Raw genomic sequence first — 25,549 nt, 5'->3', positions numbered from 1 at the left:
CTGTGTTTTTAAGGGATTTAAATAAGATGCATAGTACAAATTCATCATAATTCTGACCACATTATTTCCAAAGACATTCCAGTCTATCCTCTTTTCTGTTCTCTGTGTGTGTTTGATGTTGTCACCGTGTTGTTTTGTAACATTCATTTCTTCATCTACATCTATGCCAAAAACACCTGAAACTGATACTCACATGTGAGGGTGTGTGTGTGTGTGTGTGTGTGTGTGTGTGTGTGTGTGCGCTCACATGTTTGTGTGTTCAGAATATTTAAGCACTGGCATTATCATATGACTAATTCTGATATTGTTTTCATCATGTGGGCGTCTGTGGTGGTGATTTAATACGATTGCTTTTAGCTTTTTGCATAGCACATTAAAATGGAGTGTGCGTGATTGTGGGCTGCAGCTGTTGTTTATGCGATGCTGTTTGCTGTGTATGTGCGTGCGTGAGCATGTTTTTTAACCGGAGGTGAATCATTAATGTGTTTACTCCCGGCTTAGTTTGGGCAGGCTGACCCATGCATTAAAGTCACATCGGTAAAAGTAAATGTTTTTGTGTTTATATAATTCATGATTTATACAACATGGAGAGCAGGATTTCCCCAGGCCTAATTTGGATGCTCCTGCAGGAGTGGGAAGCTGTGAGTGATACATACTCCATATTGAGGTGAAAGGATGTCTGTGGGCAGAAACACCTGGATGCATTGGCACCACATTGTGTGTGTAGGTGTGTGTATAACGCTTGAATCAACAGTTTTGTAGATGGAGTCTCCGCTGCGTGTCCAGATGTTCCAACAACATCCAGAGTAAGATTTGTGTTTCACATTTTGGCATATAGCCTTGATGTATCACTAACTCTATCATCATGTAAAATGAGGAAGTGTTCCAGTACTACACAGTATTCTATTTTAAGACTCCACTGCAGCTCTGCCAAGTCTTATCTGGGTCTTTATTGTACTCTGAAACAGCAAATTAACCCCCATGGAAAAAAAATGTCCTGAATTCTTGATCCGCTAGCTTTAAGGCCTATAAATGGTACGTTCTGTCCTTGGTTGCTGGGCAGAAATAGCTGAGTCATTGTTACTTTTTTCATGGATCACCTTTTAAGAGTTTTTGAAGCAATTTCTGAGGCTTTAGTTGAGTTTCTGCAGGTCAGCTACCTCAAGGATAGCAACAATTTATTGAATCTTCTGCTTTTCACTGTCAGAACGACTGGAAAAGCATTGAAATATTTTCTTTGTCAAAGTAGGCAGCTCATATTTATGGGAAAATGAGCCAGATGCTGTTATGGTGACTGTTTTGGAGAGGCAAGTGATGTCACATGTTGTTGTCAATATGTTTATGTTCATTAGTATTCATTCAGTTCATTAGTATCATTGATGCTTTTTATCAGCACATACACTCTCATCTCAATCGAAAATAAGCTATGGCCGACCATTATTTGGAAGGGTCTTTCTCAAATGTCAACACACTCTTACCCTCCTCCTGTGTACCTTCAGCCATGCTAGCAGTTCTGTGACGGTGTACTTAAGCAAAACAGTACTTTGAGCTAAATGCTAACATGTTCACCTGGCTTATTTTGGAGCCAGAAGTGACCATATGGGAGCAGGGGAGGTTACACAGGTTACCAGCCTGGTGGGGTACCACTAGCATTGCAACTCTAAGTTACCAGATAATCCTACCACTGCTTAGCTAGTTTATTTAGCAAGGTGCATCTGTAATTCTCGTTAACTATGCTGTAATTGGGATGCTAATTCTTGCTAGAAAAAACAAAAGTAAAGTAATACGAAAATGTACTTACCAGAAAACTGAAAAGTACAATCAGACACTGAAAACTGGACACTGCACAGTAGCTACGTCCACAATACAGTCCATTTCTTCACCATCTTGGTTTAACATGTTAGCACACCAACATTTGCTACTTAGCACAAAACAACTGCAAGGAAAACTTTACTGTCATTCAGGACTGTAAACCACCAGCGAATGGCAGATGTTGCACCAAGCCTTCCCTGGTGTTGACTCAGTGAAATGGGCTAATAGATCGGCAAACGCACTTCGCAGATGCCAATACAAGTAAAAAAACGTGAATGTCGACGTCTACTATATACACTTAAGAGCTGCACAGCATTATTCCTTGCTCAATGTGCAAATAAAAACAAATACAACTTGTATTTAAAGCAGACGAAACAACATTTTTGTTTCAGGGTGGAGCAAAAGCAGCGCATCAACTGACCAACATGAAGCCATGTCATTAACATGGCTAAAACAATGAATACAAGTTAACTAATGTTATTTACACTAAAATTATTAAGAGTACTTTTGAATTTATAAGTATCATGTACTATCACAGTTGTAACATAATGGTAATTTTGTATAGTTTTGTTAGTACCATTGAGACAAAGATATCAGTGTTTCTGTCAGACTAGCAGTTGCTGATTCTTGATTTGACCTAGCACTCAAAATAAACCAAAGTACTGTTTTTAGTCACATCCAACAGTGCAGTATTTTTTTCACCCTGATTGCCGCAGTGTTTAAGCTCCTCTTCCTGAAGTGACTCATAGTTAGCAGCCTATTTGGTCGACCAGAGCTGTTTATAACTCCACTGTCTCTCACACCCACAGCCATTCACACAAACAAGCAGAGGCTAATAGAATGGCAATTAATGCACCGATATTTACAGATTGTTTACTGTAAAAAATATCACACTTGACACATTCATATTTAGAGATAAAACAGTGGGGGTGTTTTGGGATGTCGTGTTCAAATGTGTTGTTTGGTGCTTTGCAGGCGACCTATCGTCCTTTCCTGCGGCAGATCCTGGAGGAAGTCTTCCACCCTGACAGACTTGAATGTCCTGATATCGAGCACATGTCTGGAGGCCTAACGGACCTGCTCAAGACCGGCTTCAGCATGTTCATGAAGGTCAGACATTGCTCACCATCACACTCGCATAACTAGCCCTCCAAATTATACAATCTCATATGTCATTTGTTCCTACACTCAGATACATCCACAAGAGCGTTTTCAAAAATTGCCCTCACCTATGGCAGGAGATCAAGGCTTCCTCATGCATAAATCTAACAGTTTTAAACATGTTGCTGATGATTTCAAATGGCCATAATTTAATTACTTTTTGGCGAGAAACTACTTTCCTAAGGTTAAGACAAAAAGTACATGGTTAGGTGTAATAAAAAATAAAGTTGCTGACATTAAAATTTGACCGCCAAAGTTACTTCAAACAACATTGTTTACTTTCGTTTTCATGCGGGACACGAACTTCGGTCACATGGGTGAAAGTCGTATGTTTGATTGACCCAGCCGTCCCCCATTCTCTGCATCATGAAGGGACCTTTCATGCTTCATACTCTGTATCCCCCTTCCCCCTGCTTTTACACGTAATGGCACTTCCTCCTAACTGTCATATTTGCTACAGCCACTAGAGGACACCACTAACTACAAATGTAAATTTGGGTCTCAATAAGCTGCATGTAAAGACGACACATGTCACACGTTGTATTTTGAAGGAGGATAGTCTCCACATACACACACACACACACACACACACACACATTTGTATGAAATGGGGTCAGGTCTGTCACATTTTCTTCACCCTTCCTTTGATGACTTCCCACTGTAAGCACTAAAGCATCGTCTTCCAATGCTTGAACCTGACCTGAATTGACAATTTGTTGAGTAAGCGATCTCATCATGAGATGAGAGATGACATGAGAGTGTTTACCCTAGTAATCCAGCACTAAAGTTACTATCATTTACCCAACACTTAATTCTCCTGAACCACAGTTCTTCGCTTTAGACACAGAGATGTTGATTTAGAAATGATTTTGTAAACTATAACAGATCAAAAGCCTTTATAGTCATCACTGTACATATTTATAATAATAATAAAACTAATGATTGTGCAGTCAGAAGCTGAAAGAAAAAACAAAAAGGAAAAGAATAAGAATGATTACACTTCACAGAACCAACAGGCACGTGTCTCCACATGGAGTCACCAGCTGCTTCTTTTCATTTCACTTTTACAAAGCACAGTTTGCCACCTCCACCATTGCTGATCTGTATAATTGGCCACGTGTTGTTGCTGTTGGTCACTTGTTTGTAGAGACTTGTCTTGTCCCAAGGAATCCAGAGAAAGAACAGTTTTATTTTTGCGTTTCATAAAGTAAGTTGCTTTATGAATGGCCTTATGGTGGCGTTGTTGGTTGGTGACTTATTTGGATAAGTCGAGCAGATACCCAGGGGACAGTATGAAGCTAGTGGAGACCTCCATAGCTGGAAAATTAAGAAGTAAATTCAGAAGTGTCAGAACTGCAGTTACTCAAACGGCCACTTGAGGCTCCACCAGTACGAGCACACGTAACTACTAAAGTTTGAGCCGCATGTGGGGTCAGAGGGATCAGTACTCACAAGATCAAACAAAAAATATTAGTTTAAGTTGCACTTATCATCCAAACCATTCAAGGTTAAAACAGCAGTTCCATTAGATTTAGATGCCTTCAGCAAAGATTAAATTTATCACTCAATTTCACTATAGGCCTATGAGTCAATTCAGTTCCACTTTTTAATTAATTGTTATTTCTTTAAACTTGTGATTTTTACTGTAGTTTTAATTATTACTTGAGATCCTTTCAACACTAACCCCTATACAAATGTAAATTTTAATCAAACCGATCTGTTTAACAATGATTTAATACATTTGAACATGACACCAGGTCACTGCTTCAAAGAGTCACATTAATCTTCAATGACACTATCTCAGAGTGGTCGGGTACTTGAGGAGCAAAAGCTTCACAGGAACAGAAACACTGAAAGCGAATCTGTCAGCAGCCAGACAGCCGTCTAGAACAGGGTCTTAATAACAAGAAACACCTTAGTTCCTTATTGATCCATTTAACCCAAATTTCACCTCTAAAGGAAGCAGTTGGGTTTGCATAGAATGGGAAATTGTTGGCAACTTATTCCGCAAGTTATTCATTCATTCTTTCTATTGCAGTTTTGTTTTTCCAAGTTTTCAAAGCATCAGGGGGAAACACAAAGCCCTGAGTTTTGGGGTTATATTAATATTTTGGCCAAATGTTTTTCGCCAGCAAATATGCAGCTTTGGGCTTGTGGGTAATGTATATCCACCGCAGAGCAGATCACTATCCATGCTCTGATTATCCCACATCTGGGCCTGCTTAAACTGATGATTACCCGGGGGGAGGAATTACACTGGTTGTGTAACCGTGGCCTGGTTTTACACAAATTAAGAAACTTGGCCCACAAAGCAGACAGACTAAATCTATAAACCTGAACTTGGAGCATTCTATAGGAGCACACCCTTTATGCCATAAAACAACCCAATAAAAGTTCTATTTTTGACCATAGAGCCTTCTGTGTGCTCCACAGTCTGTAGCATTAAACACAATGGACCCCGCAGTCTGGATTCTGACCAAGTGACTTACTTGTTACTGAACCTGTTATTTTAAACTGTCCATAGCGTGTTTGTGTGACTTTGCGTCTAGGATTCCATGTTTAGTCTTTGTTTCAACAGTCCAAGTTGTAGAGGAGATTTTTCAGCTGTAGTTCTTCCATCTGCATCTAACTAACACAAGCAACCAAATGTGAGGAAGCCCTAAAGTCACCAGATATCTCACATTTATGGAGCACAATTTGACATTTGCTTGTAATAAACGTGTTCCATTAGGTACTTTTCCCTCTAGTGAGCTGCTATGGGTGTGGCTTGGGAGAGAGGATCCGCCCAACTTCACCGGTTAGCAGCTCAGATATCGGTTAGAAAGTACCTGGTTCAGGAAGGTACTTTTCTGTGCCGCTACTATCTAGTCGACACTGACTGAATACGGTTGAGGCGGCGACTCCGCACATGTCTAATTCATTTGCAGACTGGACGCTGAGGGGTTAATCCCTGACTGCGTCTGGGAGAGACTGCTGCGGGTGGACTGGGCCACTTGTGAGTGCTTTGGGACGGCACAACTCGTTAAGAAGAGATTAAACAAGTCTCCAAAAGTCTCCAATAACAAGTCGCTAGATTTGTCGCTAGAGGGGTCTGAATCGTCGCTAAATATAGCAACAAAGTCTTTAAGTTGGCAACACTGCTTGCCACGTCGGTTTGTTGTCACATTTGAACTCCATTGGTTAGCCGCTACAAAAGTACTTGTATGCAAACAGAGGCTGAGGGGAACTAACTAGTGGGCGTTGCCAAAACACTCCAAAAATTACTCAGTGGAAACACGCCTAATAGGTATTGTCCCATGAGGCCTATCTCTCTCTCCGGTGTAAAAGCACGTTTTTCACATGGGCAACAAGAACTGATATTGTCGCACATTGGTTTGTAATCTCATACTTTAAGAGCAGTGATGAAATGCTTTACTATGATTGGGATGTAGGGACCAGAGACTACTAAAAAAGTGGACATAGCTACGGTTTTGAACCCTGAAGTTTGGTATATTGGCTGTCACCATCTTGCGGTTTTATTTTGGAGCCAGAGGTAACCATTATTATATCAAATCAAAATTGGTTCATGTCAGACTATTTTTATCTAAACAATCAATATCATCATATTGTGATGAAACTTGTGAGTTACACTCTTAACTGGTAGCAACTTAAACACAAGGTAGCCACATTCTAAACCTGCTTTATCTTCAGTTTTACTTTAAACCAGACCATCATTTACAAAGTGAACATCATTCTGCACTGACAGAGACTTGAAAGTAAGGATTGGTCATAAACCATAAGAAAACATAAATTCCATTAAACCAGAAACCCATCAGGGAAATTAGTTAGTAAATTAATGAGAAGTAGAGTCATATTCTAGACTCCTATACAATTAAACTTCTTTTTGCAACCAGTGGAGTCTCCCCCTGCTGGTCATTAGAAAGCATGCAACTTAAGGGCACTTCCACATGAACTCCACTTTTCAGGCCCCTTGATCAGAATCCACTGACAGTATGTGAGCAGCATAACCAACATGCCACCAAATTCTGTCTTTCTTCACCAAAATCTGTCTGAAGCATCAAATAAGTTAGCTGTGATATTTCTTTGAGTAGTGCTTCCGAACTGGTGAGTCCCAATTCAAAAGTGGACACATTCAACCAAAAGAGAAGAAAAACAACTTAGAATGAAATGCTGTGAATTTGTGGAGCAGTACTTTTATTTTGAAGTAGTTTCCAACCTCCTATTGAGTAGATAGTTGAGAGGTGGTACAATTAAATAAAATCACTGATCTGGAAGTGTTTCAAAGTGACTTTTTTATTTCGTTTTTTTCGTTTGTTGGTCCTGATTTCAGTCCACTAAATAGATTGATGGAGATCATCTGAATGAGTTTTAAGATGATCTGTTGGTGGAGTGTGACCTGGGAGAAAATCTGGACCCTGATGCTATACCAGAGGATTTGTTTTTGTAAGACAAAATAAAAAAAAATGTTTTATTATTTACATCTACTCTGGTCAGCTGCATCTCCCTCAGAATGCCTGTGGATTTATTTTAACATACAGTAGGATAATGTTTACCTCTCCTCCCTTTTAGTGGCACATTTCACATCTCATCTTTACACACTTCCCTAAGCCCCTCCCTCCTGTGTATCCCATGGCAGTACACATGGTTCACACTCTGAGCGAAGTGTGTCTGCGGATCCTGAAAACATGCAGCTGGTGATGTACTCGCACATGTATGTGGTGTGTCTCTTCTGTCTTCAAGCACCAGCGAATTTCTGTTGAAATACAAAATATTCTGAGCATAATACACTCTAAAACATTTATTCTCACATTTTTTTGCTAAACACATGTTGAATCATCCTTGACATGCTTCACCTCAGCCTGCTGGTGTTTCACGTGTCCAGCCACTCTCTCCTCGGGTCCGCCCCCCGCAGCTCTGATTGCTCAGTTAGCATTCACAGGCTGTAGATGTGTCCTGAGTGCTGTTCAGCCACCAATGGCACAAAGCCATTATTCCCCCCGGCAGCCAATCACGCTGAGCAACAACAGCCGACTTTACCCTGCAGTTAAAATCCATCTTAAAGTGTTAATATTGTTCATTGATGCACGATCGAGTGTCTGAGACTGTGAGAGCTCGTGGCACAGGTGATGTTTGACATTTGTTTATGTCTGCATGTGTTGTATGACAGTGTGTGTCTGCAGCTGCTTACATGTCCACGTGTGGGCTATCACAACACAAAGCTGAAAACACACTAATCCACTGAGCTTTTGTCTTTTATAGAGTCCTCTCTCGTCCGTATCAAAACAATATCCCATGTGTCCAGCTGAGCAGTGACTCAGAATCAGAAAAAAAACATGGAGAAAAACTTTCCCTGCAGAAAGTGAATTGTTTATCACACACTGTTCTATAGTAAGAAAAATAATCTACACCTCTGATTGCTAAAAAAAATATACTCTGACCAATCACAATGTCCCTCCTTCACTCCAGGTGAGTCGTCCACATCCCAGCGACAACCCTCTGCTCTTCCTCTTCCTGGTCGGTGGAGTCACGCCTGCAGAGCTTCGTCTCATTAAAGAAATGGTCACCATACACAAACCAGGGACACAGGTGAGTCGGCAGATAACAGGTGACTAAAAGCTTCAGTCCAATTCAGTTCTTTTTTATGTGATGCTCAGCTCTATTAGTTTCCTGTGGCATTAAACAAGAACAAATCAAATCTTATACACCTATTTTGATGACTATGGTCTAAAGTGCATGGCCAGACTGGTCTCCCCTCAAAAACGTCAATATAGGGCGTGTGTACAGGCAGCAATGTACGGCTCACACCTTTGTTTTTGACTGTCCTCCGCCGCCACCTTGCAGATTTAGAAGTAATGATCGACTGCGATGTGTTGTTTAAATGCCAGATATCGCACTCTGGACAGGAGATAGAGGAGGTGGATGGGTCGAACAAACGTCCAACTTTCACCCAGGAGAATTGGCTTTGTGTCCCATGTGGGAAAAAAAGGAAATTACTTTTTACGTAACTTACGTTTTTTAAAATAACTACCGCTAAACACGAAGCTGAGGGCGGCGAAAAAGATGTCAGCCATGACTTGGAGCAATAAACCAGGGAGGTTTAGGTGAATGTTGGATGCAAAGGAAATTATAATCTATCTGCCTTTTAGCGAGATAAATCTAACATTCATAGCATGGCAATTCACACACAGATATGGATATGGTGCATTCAATAGCGTCTGAACGGCTATGGTGCGTTCAAAAGCATGGGACATATGAAAACTTACAGAGAAACAATTATTACTGAATGGAACTTAGTTCAATAAACAAGTTAACAAAACATTAACAGCTAGGGCTCTCTAACAACCACAAATCTGTTAAATCATCTGAAGAAGGAAGTACCACCCAAGTGATTATGCAGAAAGCATTTTCAGTACAGATGCTTTAAAACTGGCAATTTAAAAACAAGACAAAAAATTCATGATAGTAATCGAAATCGGCCGATATGAAAAAATATATCGTGATCATATTTTTTGCCATATCGTCCTGCCCTACCAGCAAGTTATTTGCCCTAAACCTAGATCAGTGGTTTTGCAGCCTAAATTCACTGCAGCCTTTTTTTAAAACCGTAAACCGCACGTGTATGTATAATGATGATATTTTACCATGATCCACGAAACACTCATATGAGTTGTTCTGGATGGTATTGACAAACGGTTTATTCAGTCGTTTATGTTGGAGATCTTGTTGGAATGGCACATGTGCATTTAGGGTTTGTCTGCATTCAGTCTCTAAATTCCTTTTTTTTGCGTAACATGAGTTAAACCAATTACAGCGTCAACTCCCATTCTCTTTAAAAGCCAGGTTACCTACACCTGGCACACTGCTATTTAAACAGCGGATTCAGCAAACTGGTTAAGCAAGCAGGTTTCCTGTTTCCTGTCCTTTTAACAACTGCCTTTGAGCTAATGCACCAATAACCTATTTAACTGAGGAGGAGTGCTGCTGAGCATCCCAGTGTGTAATAGGAAAATTATGTGAATCAGTGAGTATGCATAAGCCATCCACCTGCTACCCACCTGAATTCATTATTTTCTCTGAATTAAAAACCCACACACATGGACATTCCCCCTCTCAATCAATGAGTCCATGTAGGCTGTGTGGTATTTTAAAAAAATGTATTGTATTGATGTATGACAAGAGAGACTGCTTTATGCCAAGAAATGACAGAAATATGTATCCTTAAACTTGACAGGGGAAACAGAACTAAGCTTAAAATAAAATAATCAATGAGGTTACGCTGCTGTTTCTCATTGTGCATTAATTCATAAATTAACCTCATTAAAGAGATTTTTTTCACCCACCCATAACTTATCCACTATAAATCAGAATGTTATTTTTAATGACCCCAGTACCCACAAATAAAACTGCCATCTAAGTCACACCAGTGTGTAGCAAGTAGTGTGTACACACATTGTGAACCCTGTCCGCCTTTTAAATAGCAGCAAAATACTACACCATTGACTTCACACCAGTTGGTCAGTCGCTTTCTGCTGCTTCAGGATAGCAATATGCCAACAAAATATGCTTTTCTACAGAAATCTTCCTGCATTTTTTATATGGGGGTCAATGGGACTGTTGGTGCGTGTTGGTGGCGCATCTGTGCGTCCTACGCCCAAACTATAACTCTGACAGCTTTACCAGAGGATTGTGAGTGAGAAGACAAATTTTCCTACGTTTCTATGTATAAATTAGTTCTGTAGAGTGGAATTTGCGGCCTGGAGCGCAGTTTTCAAATTATGTTGACAATTTTTTTTCGCTCCCTCTGCACTCTGAGTGATGAACATTCCATGCAATACACACCCATTATAATCTCAGAATTTCTCCAAAAATGATCATGGTCATTGAACAGGGATTGATAAAAAACTATATGACCTATCAAAACGTGCATTAATACACAAGACTTGTGTCTACTGTTTAAAGTTTAAATGGAGTCTCTAAGTGAAATTATGCCAGAGAAGTAGACGTTGCGAAAATTCGTATTCCGTAGAGAAAAGTAATAGCACACTGATCCTGATCAAACCGCACGTTTTGATATATAATTTGTTAGTCTAGTAGCTGGAAGAAATTGTGTCCGGAAGAGGAAGAAGAAAAAATCCACAATATAACAATAGGTCCCTGGTCCCTACAGCTATTGCTGCCATGCTATTGAAACCATGATCTTTGAGAGGTAAAGAATTGCACTAAATATTGAATTAAATGGTTATTAGTGGAGCTATTAATGAAATATAAACAATGGTTATTGGGATTTTTTAGTCTCCGACACTTTTGGATAAATAAAAATGCCCCGGGTTATTGCTTTTTCCTGAAAAAAACTAACATAACCGGAGGGTTATATCACCTTTCTTCCCCATTCTGATGCTCAGTTTGAACTTCAAAAGCTCGTCTTCACCATGTCTACATGTTTTAATGCATTGAGTTGCTGCTATGTGATTGGCTGATTAGATATTTGCGTTAACAAATGGACAGAACCTGTCCCAGCAGTTGGACAGGTTTACCTTAATAAAATGGCCAGTGAGTTTATATTCTTAAGTACTTTTTACATATTTTTAATTGCAATAGAGTTTTGTAACATTGTTATATTGCTGCTAAGTTAGGGATCTGAATATGTTTTCAACCACAGGCAAAGTAAGTAAGTAAAGGTAGCAACAAACCAATAGAGATAATGGAGTTTTTGTGGAAGGTTGTGTTTAAGGCTGCTTTGTACGTAAACCATCTGCAAACTTTGGAAAATGTGCTAAAGGTACTGATTACAATGAAAGAAATTCTGATGAATGAAAAAGCAAATATACAATGGAACAAGTAAGTAAGTATGATGAGCATTTCAAAGTATCATGTTCCATGATACTTCACCTTGAAATTGGATATATCATTGAGCCATCAATTATAAACATCACATTGTTTGCGAATGATTCATCAATATCCACTTCACAAAGCTTTATTATTCTATCACAGACAGTCTGTAGGAGGCTGCACGTTGCTGCTGATGACTCATTAAAATTGTCTTCAAAAGAATTCATGTTCCTTTAGAAGTACAAAATTGCAAAAAATACAAATTCAATCAGAAAAATAACTGACATTGAATTGAATTGGGTCATCTCTTTAGCCATTAAACATCAAGTAAATGGAGAGGAAAATTAGGAGAGCTGCTGTGACCCTCAGAGAGGCAGGATTCAGTCTGGCCCTGGCAGTGAATGTGACTGAGGGAACCGACGTGAACATTGACCTACATACACAGGTGGCTCAGGTGCAGAGGGTGACAGTGTCATCTGATGTTTACACCTATTAACGCTGTAATTGCATCCATGAGATGTAATGGTGTGGCTGTATGCCTCTGTGTCTGGGAGGTTTTAGTGCCAATTACGTATGCAGTCCACACTGACATGCAAAACATGCAGATGAGAGCCTTTTCCATGTGAAATGAGGGTGAGGAAGGAGAAGAGGGAGGCCGGCCCGTGTAATGTGGGTTTGTCTTAATAAAAGGCTTTGAGAAGGAGGCCAGGGGCAATGAAAGGCTTGGCAAGGATCAAAGCCTTCCATCTGTAATCAGGAATAAAGACAAGCTTATACAAAAATAATCGGCTGGCCCACACATGCACCGACCTCTGCGCTCATACAGTTTGACCAGGACGTACACATGCACAACATACTACATGCAAGTAAAAGTGTATACGCATGATGGTGGATGTCTGTGGAGCAGACGCTGATGAACACTGAAAACAAACTGTAAAGTTTCGGTCTTGCACTTGGACCAAATTCCTCGGAAACACACTCGCTCTGCCACTACAAACAGGCCCAATGCCAATTTTAGGAGCTGACCCCGAGTTAAAGCAACACTGCTGCAGAGAAACAGAGCCTCTCTGTTATACAACACAAGAGGACTGGGCTTCTTATTCTAACCCGGAAAAGCAATCAAACAGGCCAAAATTCAGCTAAAGTAACTCCAGTTTTCTGCATGAAAATATCCATCATGATACAATGTATGTGTGACTTTTCATTAAGGCTAAAGCGCAGCAGCTGAGATGAGAAATTCACAAAAATGTTTCAGGGGATATATTTTCCTTTTCTGTCATATGTATTTTTTTCACATTGTTGGAAGTTAATGTTAAACGTGGCCAAACTTTCCATTTATGATGTAAATGTATGTAACAGCCTGTTCTCCCTTCAAAAACGTCAATATAGGTCATGTTTACAGGCAGCGAAAAATGAGCTATGTCTCCGTACTTCACCGTCCACTGTAATGCGACCGCCACCATCTTGCAGATGTAGTAGTGATTGACAGCCAATTGAAGTTTAAAGGGGCAAATTGCCATGTTCGGTTGGAGGATGGGGTGGTGAGTGCGTCGAATAATCGGCAGACTTTCACCCAGGAAAGTGGGGCTCATGTTCCGAGTGGAAACAAAAGTGAACCATTTTTAACTTTAGTTACGTTGTACGTTTGTTACGTAACTTGCGGTATTTACGTGACCCTTGTAACTACTTCACTTCTGGCATTTATCTACAGTTATTTACTGTTTAAACTGTCTTTTATAACGGCTTACCAGAAGTTTTTTGCCCTAAACCTAAGGTCAGTGGTTTTGCAATATAAATCCACAGAAACTGCAGCCTTTTTTACAACCGCTGACCGTACATGTGTTCTATTTTTAGAACGCACCTTTGTACCATAATCCACAATACATTCATGTGTGCAGTGAAATGCGAGCCGGGATACATACCTACGTACCGTAATTTGTGGTACTGACACAAAACCTCTTCTGCCGTTTATGTTGGAGAACGCTGTTGTCTAATATAAACATGACTTTCACGTTACACCAATATGCTGAGTTATATTGTAAAAATGTGAAACAATATACACCTGGCTCAGTGGCCTTCCTTGCTTTAGTAACACTACTCTAGAGTGAAATTCAGACGTGTGACAGTTAAAACAGTGAAATTCAGGCTAGTCACAGTAGCTCTCATTATCAGTTATTTCTCAGGAGAATGCAAAATTTTGTCAGAAAAAGTTGAGAAGTTTTCCACCCATTTTCACCTTGCATAATAAGTCCCCTTTAAATGTTAAAAAATCCTGGATCCACACTTGTCACTTATTCTTTCTGACAATGTAGGACTTACCCCCTGTAGACATGACACCTGATTCTTTACATAGAAAATGTAAATGTGAGGGCAATCTGACATGTTGGTCTCGTGTCTGAATAAGCACCCGTCACTTTTCCATTATACCACGACCCAGGGCTTCCTTTAAACAGCATTAAAGGGACAATTCACCCCAAAATAAATTTATAATATATAAGTCAATCTGGATTGTTTTGATGTGACTTGTTAAGAGTCGAAGTTCGATAAAACTGAACAGCAATATCTCTTTTCAGAAACCATGACCCCGTTGATCAAGATAACCCACAGACTTTCAAATAAAACCCTGATTCCAAAGAAGTTGTGACGCTGTGTAAAACATAAATAAAAACAGAATGTATCAAATTCAGAGTTTGAACATTAACCTCTTAAAACCCACCTGCCAGGTAGGTTTAGTTGGTTCAGGGAATGAGACGAAGCTTATTACAGATGAACTGCAAGGACAGAAAAACATGTATATGATTTGATCTTTAGTTTCTGCAATAATGTGTAGCCAAAACATAACCGATCTGTTCAAAAAGTATTTTGGTCTAACTCTACCCTTACCCCCTGAGCAAAATTATCTCATTTTGTTTTTCCAGAATGAGATGTGCAATAACTCCCATTATGTCCCTGTAAATATCCCAAACCTGCTGATCCCCCCTTTTTTTTCTTGTGCATGTTTTCTATTTTTTTTTTCACTATGTTTAAATGATTGTATTCTGTTGCACTAAAACAAGAGCTGCTCTTTTTAATTTTGCTGTACTTCTGTGCAATGACAAATAAAACTATTCTTCTACTCTATTCTTTATTTCAGTTTTATGCAGCATCACAACTTTTTTGGAATCAGGTCTGTGGGCTATCTTGAGGAACCAGGTCATGATTTCTGGAAAGAGGGTTTTTCAAATGTATTTCTTGGCACTTTGAGCACCTCAAGCTGAATGCCTTCTAGTTCCATTATATTCATAAGACGGCAGACATCTCTAGATTTTGGTTGAAAGTATCAATGCCTCCTAAAAACACTGAAAACAATCAGGGCCCATTGCGTAACAACCTTGCCGGAAGAAATTAAATCATATTAAGAAAATAATCTGGTTGCTAGGCACCTTGTTGATTGCCAATTTGCACATTAGCCACCCTGACGTTCATGTCTGCTTCATTTACAAGTGTCGACTTCCTCACGGTGACCTATTTTAACCTCGATGAGTGTGCTCTGCTTTGCTCCAGATGCTGGTTTTGTCCACCAGATTACTGAGGCCCACGGATATCCCAGAGCTGCTCTTCGCCACCCAAAGACTATCGCCTGACATCGGAGTCTAAAAGGTCCCTCACGTGGAAACACACACGTGGGGAGACACATGCGCCGCCAACATCCCGACACCTCGTCAGGTGTGAGTAAAGCTTACGCAATCGGAATCACTGTTAATAGCTGCGAGCGGAAATCAGGGAGGTGATTTCCAATCGAAGCAACATTCCTAATCAGTGTGTTTTGTTGGATTTAAAATTAACTGTAAAGTAATTATGTAAAAGCTGCAGTTGGGTTTGTTTTTCCTGGAGGCGGAATAGAAAATGTGTTTTTTTCTGTGTGTTTATCCCTCTTTTTCTGCTAAAATGACACCAAATGTTAATATGATACAATAAAAAGAATAACTTTTCACACACAGTGGCGTGACGCTGCCTTTTATTTGCATACATCAGGCTCAGTTGTTAGCTGTTCTGACCAGCTTGTGTTAAAAGCAGGCGTTATGTGTGAACTTAATAAATCCTCTCTGTTGTGGCAAAGAGAATACACACTCTCTGTTAGCGTTTTCACACCGCGCAGGATCATATGGTGACAAATAGGAGCAGAATAATTAACAAGTCGTTTCACACTGTCTGCTAGGGCCGATAATTTGCTCACACCTAGAGCTCGCCTACACCCTCCTGACCCCCCTATTTCTCTTTATTCTCTCCAGCATGAATCACCTCGGCTACAGCCCAGTAATTTCACCCACCTACATACCTGAATTGATAGTGATGAACACGGGTCTCACACACAGAGACAGACCAGTGAATCCTGTGCCTGAACAGGACATTCAGGATTCATTCATTAGGATGTGGATTATAAATAAACACATCTCGAAACGTAAACACACAGTTTTATTGGAAAAGTGTTTAATATAATTTTGTCCTTGTCCTGTGGGAGCTTGTAATTCTCAGAAGAGTTCCTAATAAAAACTAACATGAACTTTCCCAGTGCGGGCGGCTCAGGCTAATTCAACAAAGTTTTTCTGAGGTCAGGCACTGCAGCAGCAGACGGATTTCAAGACCTGAGAGGCGGCTGTACAGTCATGCTTTTATTGTCTCCAGTGGTATTCAGTAATTCTGTTATCAAAGCATTTATATAAGAATTGGTTTATTCGTTGGTCAGATTACCTTCGTGTGTGAGTCATCCCCTTCACAGCAGCTACAGAGATGTTTGTCATTGTTTTTTGGAGCCAAGGACATCACATCACAGAGATTTTTAAATCTGCATATGATGTTGTCTCTGCTGTCAAATACACGTACGTAACTGACAGCTTTCTGAGAGTAAAGTCAATTACTTTCATGATACTAAATCCAAACATTTCGAAACTCTCAAAGTCTTTATTATGATATTAAAATTTTGTATTATCAATTCGAAAAGGGTTTACAGAATTTATTAAGTACAGTATGATTACTATGGGTGTAAATTAATCTACGTAGATTGAGACTTTTATTTTGCAAGATTTTTATAGTAACTTTGTATCATGATTACTGAATGCTAAGGAAAGAACAGCGGACACAAGCAGGTGACCGCAATACCTCTTTTTTGTTTTTTCGTCTATAATTGTGTTTAAGAACTGACAAACTTCAAATAATTTGAAAAGTTTCACATTTGCATATATCAGCAAGTGCAGCAATATCTGTAACTGTTCAAGAAGATAATCAGATTATCCCAGAAGAATGTTTACATTAGAATATATCTACATATTTACACTGTAAACGTTTAGGTCTTGTGGCAACTCAAAACAGTTCAGTTACTTAGTTGATTACAAAGACTGTAAGGCAGGCTGATTTTCAGTTGATTAAGTTCCATAACTCAAATTCAACTAGTTTCCTAGTATACGTTGCTTTTGCTTTATTGAGCCAAATAAACTTAAAAATCAGTCAAACTAACCAAAATAAGCCTGGCATTGATGGTAAAGACAATGGTCTATGGGATTGTTCCATTCAAATATTAATAGATTTTTGGTTCAATGAGTGCCTGTGTAGATGAAACGTCACATTATGTTCAAAGTTTTAGCATTTTTAATGAGTTTTAATCATTTTCCAAAACTTAAATGTAACTGTAATAATAAAGCATCTTACATCTGAAATGAAAGAAGAGAGACATTTTCAAATTCATCATATTCTTTATTGTGAACAAAAAGTGAATTTGTAACAAATAAATAATAAGCCCTTTGGATCATTTCTTTTTTCTTTTTTTTTTTTTAAATAAAGTGCATCAGTGATAATACCACCATTGCTACATGCTTTGCTACGTCCCCCCGCCCCCCTCCTCTCATCATGCTGTCTGCACTGTGATGATCTGAATGCTGCAAAAATACACTGCAGGTATTGACTAAGAGACTGACACACAGCTGCACAGAGCCTTAGTGACTGCTCTAATAATACCAGCACATAGTGGCTAACAATGGGCAGCACAGCTAGAAATAGGCAGTCCTTGAGCGCTGCTGTTGCCAGGAGAGCTTGATTTACAGTTTCTGATTTTCTATGCACAGAGTCTGGGGTTCAGTCAGCCTCACGCAGCTGCTTCTTAGTCCTCAGGTGTCGTTTCTCCTCCTGAACCTCCTCGCTGCTTCTCCTCACACACGGTGTCTGAGCAGGCAGACACCTGCCACTTATAGAGGTCATTACCTCTGAAGATTCAGCCTCTCGATACCTGGAACCTGTTCATTTCACATCTGCGTTCTTTAGCCAGACTGATTCAGGACTTCAGTGGAGAAGAATTCATCTTCTCTTTCCACTTCCATCTTCAATGCTTTCTTTCTTTATGTGGCCGCTCTGGACCACTTTCAGCTTCTCGTCCTCCTCACACCGAGGTGACAGTCCTCACTTTGGCTGACAGCGCTTGCTTGAAACGCCTCTTCAGGTCTTGCATATTGGGCGATTTTGGCCTGGGGATGAGAGGGGAGCGTCTTTTCTCCGTGGCGGCGCTGGCAGAGTTGTTTGAGGAGGAGTTGGAGGCAGGAGGCGGCTGCTTGGCTAGCTGGCAGCACAGCCTGTGGAAAGCCTTGTGCACCTGGCTGTAGTCCTCGCTGGCAGACACTTCATAGAAAGAGCAGCCCAGTGTTCCCGCCAGCAAAGGGCCCTGCTGGGAGTCGACCCGCCTCAGGTGCAGCAGGTCCGCCTTATTGGCCAGCAGGATTACCGGAGGCATGTTGGCGCCTCCGGTACGGACAACCTGCTGGTGCAACTGATCGATCAAATCGAAGCTACGGCGGTCTGTCACGGAGTACACCAGTACCACGGCATCAGCCCACTGGATGGAGCAGGTCACATGATCTGGTAGGTTGATGCCGTTATCAGTCAGCTGAGAGGAAAGAAAAAAGGAGACTGATTAAAACACAATCCAGCACGCTTAAGAGAAACCTTTTAAGTATTTTCTGTTAAATGAAAAAAAAAAAAGTTTTGAACGTTCCCTGACTTTGTGCAACTGATCTTTAGACATGACTGGAATGCTGACTGGGGCAGACAAGAGCTATAGGGTTACTCCTCCAGGACAGTGAGGTGTGGGTGACTGAGGAGTCTGGACCAGGATCAGGGTATCATTTACCCTGGCCTCAGACATCCATTAGCCTAAATGGGAGATTAGACAGCCAGACTGACGGGGCTGTACTTCAGGAGAAAATATACACACACACATCTTTGGTTTTGGACTGGTGCCCAGCCAAAGAGAGGCTTAGATGATCTTAACAGCCAGACAGTGAATTAGATTATATTATCTTTGTATTGGATTATCCTCAGCAGATTTTCAGATGTTGAACTTTGTCTGCTCAGTTACATTACAGTCATCCCAGGGGAAATAAGCTGTCTGCTTTCTGTCTGAGTAGAGTTAAAAAAAAAATGAAAGAAAGAAAAGAAGGAGAGTATCTTACCTCCACACCAGGAGTGTCTTGAACCTGGATGGTCACTTGCTCGCCATCCACCTGAACTTCTCTGGAGTAGAGATTACCTGCACACACAAAAGAAACAAAACGAATTTAACACCAAGATTTTCACCATGTTTGGAAACTACTCTGTGCTCATTCATGCTCATAGACTGCACTGCTCAGCTACTTACCAGCATTTCTCTCATAGTCTCCGATGAAGCGCCTCGTTAGGAATCTCACCACGAGCGCTGAAATAAAGGAAAGCGATCATTTAGACACATATATGACAGAATGTAAGACAATATAAATCACTGTACCACCACGCCGTGAATGAACTACAGTAATTTGACTCAGTTTTCTTACCTGTTTTTCCGACTCCACTGCCTCCTATCACAGCTATTTTAATGGCCCGGTTTGGGACCGAGCATTCAGGTGCTGGGTACTCCGCAATGGTCGTCATGTTCTGGATAAGACGCATTTTTTTGTCAATTCCGTCCAAAAAAAAGCAAAATAGAGACAACTAGCTTCTTGTCCAAGGTCGTCCAAAGCTTCAAGAGGTTGAACAGGAGAAGTTAAACCGGTTTGTCTGTCGAGGTGGTTCGATAAATGTGAAATAATTCAACACTAGTGTAGTGAAGACGAGAGTAGAAGCACTGACTGAGTGAATGCTGCTGAAGAGCGGCGCTCGCTGGTTTTATAGCGCTGGAGAGGAGGTCGCATCTGATTGGCCGCTGGTTATCACCCCTCCCTCGTGCGCAGCCGCCTACACGTGTATATGCAAGCTCAACACAAGGGAGAGGCGCTCAGCAACAGGTGGGACCTCTGGCTGGGTGTCCTGACAAAACACGCTTTTCTTAACGAGTGATGGGAAGGAGGAAAAAAGGTCATAGGTGTTTTTGTCTTGTTTATTTTCTTTGCAGCGACTTTAGGGTTATATAATGTAATATAAAACAACATAAATATCGTATCAGCTATCTTATCAAATCGTTCATCATCAATAAGGCTATTTGTCACACATGCAATCATACACAGGACAACGTGCAGTGATTTTTATTTTATTTTATTTTTTTGTCTCAGCTCCAGACACACTTAGACATCGTAGAATATAGGATAAAAGCACTGGAATTAAATAAGTAAAAATAAATACATACAAAGTATACTAATGTAATGGAAATAAATTGAATGGAATAAAATAAAATAGCTAAATTAAAATACTATCAAATCAACATTATTTGTCTTATAAAATCACAACGTGCAATGAAAGCTTTTTTTATGCCAGCTCCAGAAACAACTATCAAATAGAAATCAGAGAATAGGATAAAAACACAGGAATAAAATAAGTTAAGTGAAAATAAAAAATATTTATTATGGATTTTGTTAGTTAAATAAACAATACAAACAGCATAGTAAGGCATGTATAATATTATAAAAACAAGAAACAAAAAAGGGGATTTGCAATCAAACATAGTAGGAATAGCATCTAATGGTTTGCATTCACACAAAACCTATAGTGTGCTTCAGTAAAAAGATTACATTATCTATACCTCAATAAAAAAATAAAATCACCAGTCCTATTTGTCATCCATCCAACCGTCTACATCTATATTGTTATTCTGAAGAAAATTTTAGAAGATGTTCCAAATTTTCCAAAACTTGTCAAGCTTATTTTCTGTAAAGCAAAATAAAAAGGTCATTCCCCTCAACCATTGTGATTTTTATGCCTGCGCTAGAAACAACTATCAAATAGAGAAAATAGAATAGAAAAAATAAGACTGAATAAAATATAAGTACAAGTCAAGAAAAGAAAATGGAACTGAATAAAATTAACAGTAAATATATATTTTTTAAATAATATAAAGTACTGTACAACAAGACACTATAAAAGCAGTATTACAGTAGGCATACATTTAGGAGAAATGAAACGGTAAAGAATGCAACATTGTATTTGTATTTTGCAGTTAAACACAAAAATTACAGTTTCCTCGTTAGTAAACTGCAAATTTGCCTACATTGTTTGCACTGTTTGAGCATTAAGACACATCTTAAAAATGCATCCAGCTGCCCTTATTATTCTGCATGTTTTCTGAGTCTGAACCATGACACCAACGTTTGTGTGGAATTACAGGATGTGGATGGATCCTGCTGCCTCCCAGTGTTGTGTTGCAGCCAGTTACCTGTTCAGACATGCCCCTACACTTGTGAATTGTCCACACAGGGGGGTTAATGGCTTTTCATGTTGTACAAATATAACCCCCCCACCACACACACACACACATTCAAACACACACTCATGCATACCTTACAAGAGCTCATGCAATCAGTCATGCTGTGGAGTTGAAGGCCACCATCACTCCACATCCAGAAATGACACAATATTTCGGCCATTTATCCACAAAAAAAGCAACACAAGAGTAAAATTGGCATCTATTTTTAGTGGAGCACTGCAACATAATAAAACATTTGTTCATATTTCACATGACAGATCAGCTCAGCAGCTGCTCTCTGCTCTGATTTAACCTGTATCTTTTCTTTGTCCCACTTTTTTTCTCTGTCACAGACCTCCCTCTCTCCCTCGCCCATCTTTCATTTGTGCTCACATGCTCGGAGGTATTTTGGCATCCAGTCTGCCTGTGATTATGGTCTGGTATGTATTTTTGATAAGAGTGCTGATGACAGGCGGCCGCGCTGAAATATGAAATTAGTGCCCAGGTTTCGTGAGCAGACATGGTTGCTAGGTGTATGTACACACACAGAACCGTCCCTCTAACCACATCACAGTGAACTCCACCTCAGAAGGGAAGGGTGAGTTTTCGTGCTAATGGAGAGTAAATACTAAGCATAGTTGCATTTGATGACATGCACACTGCAAATGAAGCTCCTGCCTTTTAGAATGATGTGAGTGAGGTGTCACCACTTTGTAATCTAAGCCCACGCTGCAGCATATTTGCAGCACAGAAAGATAAAAGGCATCACGGTTGCTCCCTCCTCTAGCAACCAGGCGAGAAGGCTAATGATGACGGATAATAATAGGAGGATACTGTGGAGGTGTTTCTAGTGACGGACCAGGATTCACTCAGAAACGGTGAGTGACTCATACCAGAAGTCAAAGCAACAGAGTCGACTTTACATAGATTATGACGGTGTGCAGCATCACCTGTTTTATATGAAAAACAATGTCTATGTGGTGCAACACTCTTCCGTCTGTGTGCCTTGAGCCTGCTGTTGCCTTCACTTTCCCTGAGGGAGGGCTGGAGGTCAATTAAAATACCTTTGAGCCAAGGCGGACAATTATAGCTACAACAGAGCAGAACAAGGCCTGAGTGAAGGATCAGAGTGTCACTCACACAGAGGTGACAATAGATTGTTAGAGAGGGTAAAATGGGGGGTAATCCTTTGGAAGGGGTGTGGATGATTATCAGCGAGAATTCGGGGTATTCACTGCAAACAGAGGAATGTCGAGTTAATTGGGGGTTGGCGGAGGGGCAGGTGAAATCAGGAGGAGGAGGTGTTCTCAGAAGGATGTCCTTGTTGACACAGAAATGAGGGCTGATTTCCCGAAGAGGCCTCACCTTTTTTTTTTACAGTAGAGGAGAGAAAAGGCATACAACCGTGACTTGCCCCTGGGGCCTATTATTTGGGATATCAGAGAAACTGGGGCAGTTTGGGGCTGCCCTCGGGGCAAACCTCAAGAGCAACGGTAAATTGTTTATCAGGATCATGATAGATGCTTATCCTGCTCATTGCCTTTAATCATTGTCATCAAACACAATTATCAGGAGCCAATTATTTTCTTTTTTTTAAACATTGTGTTTATTGAATTTCATCATATTAACATATAACTTAGCGAGTCATACATTGAACATTTATTTTTTCCCCTTGCCCCCCTCCCATTCCCTCCCCCATTTCCCCTGACTGGTACATATATTTATAAAGATATAAATATACATTGATGCCCATGTATACATACCTACATCCAGATACAGACACCTATACATACATATACAGCCAATTATTTTCTTAAAATCCTACATAATACTCCAAATGTGAACAGGCAGCATGGGATTAAAAATGCTCCAAAAAGTTCCATATTTTATTTCATTATTTAAATGCAATGGCCAGTTGTTCACTTATTCACTTGTTTACTGCAGATGCACGACAACAAGGCTAACTCTATTCACACATCTTTTCATAGATCCCTTCACTTATTTGTTTATGCATTTGCATCTGCAGCGACCAATGGAAATGGAAATTGTATTGGCCTGCCGGCACAAGCAACTCTCAGGCTCCACAAAGGAAGAGAAGTTGTTTTTCTTATTGAAATGAGAGATGTTGAGCCATTTGCATACCTCTGAATGTCAGCAGTAGCAGGGGGATGGCAGTGGTGGTTTTAGGGGGTTGTGTGTGCTATGCTACCGGCTCTGAATGACAATAGTTCTACCACACACACACACACACACGTCCTCCTCCTACTAGAGGAATGCCAGCTTAATGTTTGTACGCTGAAGTAACACTGAAGTAAAAAGTCTTAGGAAATAGGATGGAAAAATATGTAAATCTTGATTTTTCATCTCTCATTCATGCTCGCCTTCTCCTGTTTACATTCCACAGCTGATCTCTGGCGTTACATCGGATAATATGTTTCCACACTCTTTTCTGAGAAATCAGGTGCACTTGTGAGTCCCCAAACTGTCTATGTGTGCACATCGAAGATACAGACAGACAAGCAGCGCTAGGTGTTGCAGTAATAACAGACAATAGGGGTGTTTTCGTCTGGTGTGCATGTGACCATAGATATGTATTTAAGGTAAGACTTTAAACTCAGGGATTATCCTGTTTACAATGATTGAGAAGTTGTTTTTTCCTTCTCACGTGTTAAACCTGTGAGGGAAAAATGGTAAATTTGCACTTAATCGTGCATATGTGAGTTGTATTTAACCATGTTAAGTTGAAGATTAAAAGGACGCTTACGCAAGAGGGGAAGGAGTTCATCGTATTGTTTTAATGTAGAAATGTGGTTCAAGTGGAGTTGCATGTGTGCAGCTTAATGAAGGGAAAATGATCAAATTGTGAATATTCTTGAGGTGTGGGCTTGAGTCACATAATTTGGACTCCAGTCAGACTCCAGTCACAAATGTGATGATGACTTTGGACTCGACTTGACAAAATGAACCCTCCTGTTATGTTGTGGGTCAAATTGACCCATTCCAAAGCTTAAAAATCTCAAAGTATTTTTTTTATATATAAAAATGTAACGTCATGTAATACTATTTTATTTTATATGTAGGTCTTTCCAATGTATATTAAAAAAAGTTTTAACATGCATTTTTTATGAAAAACAAGTGAATTATCCTCATTGAACCATGATCTATGGTAAGAGGTAAAGAACACAATTGCACTAAATATTGATTTAGATGGTTAGTAATGGAGTTATTAATGAAATATAAACAATGTTTATTGGGAATTTTTAGTTTCTGATACTTTTGGATAATTAACATGCCCCAGGTAAAATTGACCCATGAACATTGTTGCTGTTCCTGAGAAAGGAACATAACAGGAGGGTTAAAAGACCTGCTCGGCTTTGACTTCAACAACAATTACCCGTGACTTCACTTGGACCTTGATACCTTCCCCTTAATCATGCTATATGCAATGAGACGCAATGTCTCCACTACTTGATTAAGTTCATTTTTGTACATTTAATATATTAGTATATGTTGTTAAAATTGTATTTCATTTGTACATGAGTGCATTGTGAGCCAATTAGGACACAAAACTCAAAGTTTATGACTTTGACTTGTACCTCTTGACCCAGGACTTGAGTGCAAAGACTTGAGACTTAAGTTGTGAGTGACTTGTACAACAATGATTTGGTCCCAAAGCCAATGCTATTAGTTCAGGTTTCATCCATTTACTAAGGCGTGCAGGCAAGAACAACCCCAACACACACGCCCAAGAAAAAGAACGTCACCTCTCACCCCGGAAGACCTAAAGTCATTTCACAACAAAATAAAGTAGTTCCAATTAAATAAATTATAGTTAAGCTAAATTATTAAAGTTCAATACATTTTACAAATCAATAATAGTATTTAAGTAAATCGAAAATAAGAAAATAGGCCTACTTAATAAAAATTATCGTGAAACAAAATAATGTCATATTACAGTATGTTGTGCAACAAATCCTATGTAGAGGTGTTCCTGAAAAAAAAAGAAAGAAAAGAAAACATGGCTAGGAGAAGCAGAAGTAATGAATCCAGACAGCTGCCTTCTCCATAACAGTT

The 25,549-nt window shown here is 39.8% G+C and overlaps 2 protein-coding genes across 2 annotated transcripts in view; one reads left to right on the top strand and one right to left on the bottom strand.

Annotated features, from left to right (window-relative positions):
• The window catches only part of scfd2 (sec1 family domain containing 2), a 125,352-nt gene extending 109,577 nt beyond the window's left edge, over nucleotides 1-15,775 (top strand). The window contains exons 7-9 of the mRNA XM_059342135.1: nucleotides 2,788-2,922; nucleotides 8,440-8,559; nucleotides 15,346-15,775. Coding sequence (XP_059198118.1) covers nucleotides 2,788-2,922; nucleotides 8,440-8,559; nucleotides 15,346-15,438 — 348 coding nt within the window. The 3' untranslated portion in view covers nucleotides 15,439-15,775. The remainder of the gene's footprint in view (nucleotides 1-2,787; nucleotides 2,923-8,439; nucleotides 8,560-15,345) is intronic.
• A 1,829-nt stretch (nucleotides 15,776-17,604) lies between these two features.
• rasl11b (RAS-like, family 11, member B) lies at nucleotides 17,605-19,932 on the bottom strand. The gene is made up of 4 exons (XM_059341347.1): nucleotides 19,635-19,932; nucleotides 19,463-19,519; nucleotides 19,278-19,354; nucleotides 17,605-18,712 (listed from the first exon to the last, which is right to left on the bottom strand). The coding sequence occupies exons 1-4, from the start codon at nucleotides 19,747-19,749 to the stop codon at nucleotides 18,212-18,214; spliced, it is 750 nt and encodes a 249-aa protein (XP_059197330.1). The 5' UTR covers nucleotides 19,750-19,932; the 3' UTR covers nucleotides 17,605-18,211.
• Nucleotides 19,933-25,549: the final 5,617 nt, after the last annotated feature.

Source organism: Centropristis striata, chromosome 9 (genome assembly GCF_030273125.1).
Source record: "Centropristis striata isolate RG_2023a ecotype Rhode Island chromosome 9, C.striata_1.0, whole genome shotgun sequence".
Taxonomy (NCBI): Eukaryota; Metazoa; Chordata; class Actinopteri; order Perciformes; family Serranidae; genus Centropristis; species Centropristis striata.
This window is presented reverse-complemented; position numbering and strand designations above follow the sequence as displayed.